Source organism: Mus pahari, chromosome 19 (genome assembly GCF_900095145.1).
Source record: "Mus pahari chromosome 19, PAHARI_EIJ_v1.1, whole genome shotgun sequence".
NCBI classification, from domain to species: Eukaryota; Metazoa; Chordata; class Mammalia; order Rodentia; family Muridae; genus Mus; species Mus pahari.
This window is the reverse complement of record NC_034608.1, coordinates 3,319,928-3,323,949: the sequence shown is the minus strand read 5'-3', so window position 1 is coordinate 3,323,949 and position 4,022 is coordinate 3,319,928. Positions and strand designations below refer to the sequence as shown.

General features: G+C 43.0%; 1 protein-coding gene across 2 annotated transcripts in view; it reads right to left on the bottom strand.

Annotated features, from left to right (window-relative positions):
• Nucleotides 1-42: 42 nt before the first annotated feature.
• The window catches only part of LOC110336661 (zinc finger protein 28), a 13,072-nt gene continuing 9,092 nt past the window's right edge, over nucleotides 43-4,022 (bottom strand). For both annotated transcript variants that reach the window (XM_021219364.2, XM_029531670.1), the window contains one exon: nucleotides 43-3,572. In XM_021219364.2, coding sequence (XP_021075023.1) covers nucleotides 1,903-3,572 — 1,670 coding nt within the window. In that variant the 3' untranslated portion in view covers nucleotides 43-1,902. The remainder of the gene's footprint in view (nucleotides 3,573-4,022) is intronic.

Below are 4,022 nucleotides of genomic sequence, written 5' to 3'. Positions count from 1 at the left end.
CACACACACACACACACACACACACACAAAACCAAGCCTGGTGGTGCATACCTTTAATCCCAGTACTTGGGAGGCAGAGACAGTGAATTCAAAGATAGCTTAGTCTACTAGTCTATATAGCAAGTTCCAGGACAGCCAAGACTATAAAGACCCTGCCTCGAAATAAATCAATCAATAAACAAATAAACAGATCTTTCTAAACAAACTAATCCTTTATGTTTTTACCTAATTGTTTCCTGAAGCTGACCACATATCTTCATGTGACTCTGCTTTGGAAAAATAACTTATAAACATTTTAATAATCCTTCTATATATATTTCTCTTTTATAAACTTTATTTCATTTAATAATTTCATCTCTTCATAAATTGACTTATAAGTTGTATTTTAAATATCTACTGCATGTGTTTGGGTGCGTGTGTGACAGCACTTGTGTGAAGGTTGGAGGACTCTCCTACCACCTGAATTGCAAGGATCAAATTCAGGTCGTCAGGACTGGCAAGAGATACCTTTACCTGTTGAGCCATTGCACTGGCCTAATATTCTTGGGGGTTTTGTTTTTGGATGGCTTGCTTGGTTTGGTTTGTTTTATGGGTCAGGGCTTATTATTGTGGTAGGGTTAGGAACCTTTGTACACTCTCCTCTACTCTTCAGTTCTAAGTATTTATGCCTCTATAGGGCCAAAAAGTCTCCAGTGCAGCTACTCAATTCTGCCACTGTAAACAAAAGCTAAAGGCTTTGGGTAAACCAGTGACTGGGTGTGGCTCAATAAAACTCTATTTACAAAAACAGGACAGCTGTTTTTGCACAGTTCAGCAGGCATTCTCCATAAAGATTCAGATTGTCTTTTTTTCCTCTCTGAGCCAAATGATCTCACTCACAGGACAACTTTCCCTTTGTAGACAGAAGCACCACAAAAAGAAAGTGAACTTGTGCCTTCATGCCAGTACTTCACCTTCAGACACTGAGATGCTAATTTCACTTAATTACCATGTTGAAAATATTTGTCCAATTTAAAACCACATAAACATATCTTCATAAATTTAAATTATTGGCCCTACAAAAGGAATCAGTGAGAGTATGACTGTAAGTTGGTTTGCTGCCCTCTACTGTAGATCAGTTTACCCCAGAGTTAATACTTCTTTGAAAGTTTACCAAGAATGCATTCACAAACCAGTGACTTCCTATAGATCAAATCCTTCAGTTTTATTTGTTAGTAGTTTTAACTTCCTGTGTATAAAGCCTTGCATTTTTCCAATTACTTTGATTCACTTGTTCTAAGTAGCTTACATACACTTAGGCTGACTATCCTTAAAGGCTATTGCCAAGTGTACAGGAGAAATTCCTCACAAGAGCTCTTACCTTATACTCATGCAGTTCAAATCCAAAGCCCCGATACAATTCAGCACTATAGAATCAGCTGTTTTGTTTTTATTTCGAGATAGGGTCTCACTTGGTTGCCTAGGGCTGGCCTTGAATCCATGAACTCTAGGATTACAGGTGAGCGCACCATAGACTTGGCTTAGAACCAAGTTTTGAAGAAAAAGGAAGCTTCATCAGCAACTCAGAGAACTCGCTTCCTGTTCTAAACTCTGGTTGCTCCCAGCCTCATTCTACTGCACTGTTCCATCAGAGCTGATTAGAATACATTTTCCACTTTCAAAAGTAAACTTTTAAAAGACCCAAGTTTGCTGAGTATTTAGTATGAATCAGGCACTGTGTTAAACACATCTTAGGCATTAACCAGTGAATATAAGCTTTATATGAGCAAATTAATTACATTTACACTCCAAAACTAATCCAACCTGGTTATACCATGAAGGACGTATGAGGGACAAGAATGAACAGAGGGACAGAGAGACAAGTTGGTAAACAGGTGTGGTGGAAATATCGAGGCTCTGAGATTATGATGATGACAGTGAGGATGGATTCCAGACAAACTTGGAGAAGAGAGCCACAGGATTCGATGTGGAAGGCAAAGAAGGGTGAGCAGGTGACTCTCCGCAATGAATCCGCTGATGGTGAGCAAAGTGTGCAGTCTGCCTGAAGGCCCTCCTGCCCTTCCTGTAGTTGTATGTCCTCTCCCCGGTATGGACCCTCTTGTGTTGGTTAAGGTGTCCGATCTGGATGAAGGTTTTCCGACATTCCTTACACTCATATGGTTTCTTCCCAGAGTGAATTCTCTGATGTACACTAAGGGACTGACGGTGGCTAAAGGCTTTACCACACGCACTGCACTCATAAGGTTTCTCTCCTGTGTGACATCGACGATGACAGATAAGGGATGACTTGGTCTTGAATGCCTTCCCACATTCCACACACTCGTAAGGCCTCTGGCCGGTGTGAAGCCTCTGATGTTGAGTACAGGACGAGTTATCACCAAAGGCCTTCCCACATTCTAGGCATTTATAGGGCTTCTCTCCAGTATGAACCCTCTGGTGTTGAATGAGGTGAGTGGTCTGGCTGAAGGCCTTGCCACATTCCTTGCACTCGTATGGCTTCTCCCCTGTATGAGTCTTCTGATGTTGTGCAAGGTGAGCCTTCTGAGTAAATGCTTTCCTACAAACCTTGCATTCATAAGGCTTCTCTCCTGTATGAATTCTCTGATGCGTGGCAAGCTGTGAGCTGATGCTGAAAGATTTCCCACATTCCCCACATTCAAAGGGCTTCTCCCCGGTATGGATCCTCAAGTGACTAGCAAGGTGTATATTCTGCCTAAAAGCTTTCCCACACTCTTTACATTTAAAAGGCTTTTCTCCAGAATGCACTCGTTGATGCTGAGTGAGGGAAGCATGGTGGCTAAAGGCTTTTCTGCAAATCTCACACTCATACGGTTTCTCTCCAGTATGAATCCTTTGGTGCACAGTGAGGGATGAGCCATACCTAAAGGATTTATGACACACTTCACATGTGTATGGTTTCTCTCCAGTATGAATCCTCCTGTGTTGATTAAGTCCTATGTGGTCACTGAAGGCTTTCCCACAGTCGATGCAATCGAAGGGTTTCTCCCCAGTGTGATAGTACCTCCAGTGACGAACGAGCGAGGTGTTCTGTATGAAAGCTTTGCCACACTCCAAGCACTCATACGGCTTCTTGCCTGTATGGCACCTCTGGTGTCGTGCGAAGGAGGAACCGTCACTGAAGGCCTTCCCACAATCATTGCATTTATAGGGCTTCTCTCCAGTGTGAATTCTCTGGTGAACAGTAAGGGATGAGCTCTGGGTGAAAGTTTTCTTACATTCATTACATTTGAAAAGTTTTTTTCCTGAATAGATTCCGGTTTCTTTTACAGCTATTGGATTTGGGGGGAAACTTTTACCTGAGTCACAATTATGACTTCTCTTGTCTGAACTGTTCAAATGAAACCATCTTCCAGATTTGATACACATACCATCTCTCCCCTCTGAGAAGGCTCTGTTCTGAGTGACTGTCTCTTGCTCAAATGGTGTGTCTTGCCCATTCCTTTCAAACACACACTCAGAATTCTGATCTCTGAAAGTTCTGCCTGTTACCCGTTCAGCATGTGAGTCCTGCCTTGGAAGCAGATCCTGGGCTTCCTGTACAGACTGCGGGCCTGAAATAGACCAAGAAAACACATCTCCTTTATTATGCATCAAGAGGAAGAGATCTGCTTCCATCTCCTGTGCCTGCCCTGTACTGCTGGCACAAAGGAGCCACTCGGAATAACATTTTTGTTTCCCTGCAATACTTGAGTCAAAAATTCCAAACTTGACACTACAGAGAGAGACAGAGACAGAGACAGAAACAGAGAGACAGAGAGAGTCAGAGAGGGAGGGAGGGAGGGAGGGAGGGAGGAAGAGAGACCAACAGGTCATTTAACATTTAAACTAGAGGGCTGACAAGCACGGAGGAGTAACAATAAAAAGAAAACCACGGGGAAATGAGCTGTTAAAAGAAGACAAAAAGCCGGGCGTGGTGGCGCACACCTTTAATCCCAGCACTTGGGAGGCAGAGGCAGGCAGATTTCTGAGTTCGAGGCCAGCCTGGTCTACAGAGTGAGTTC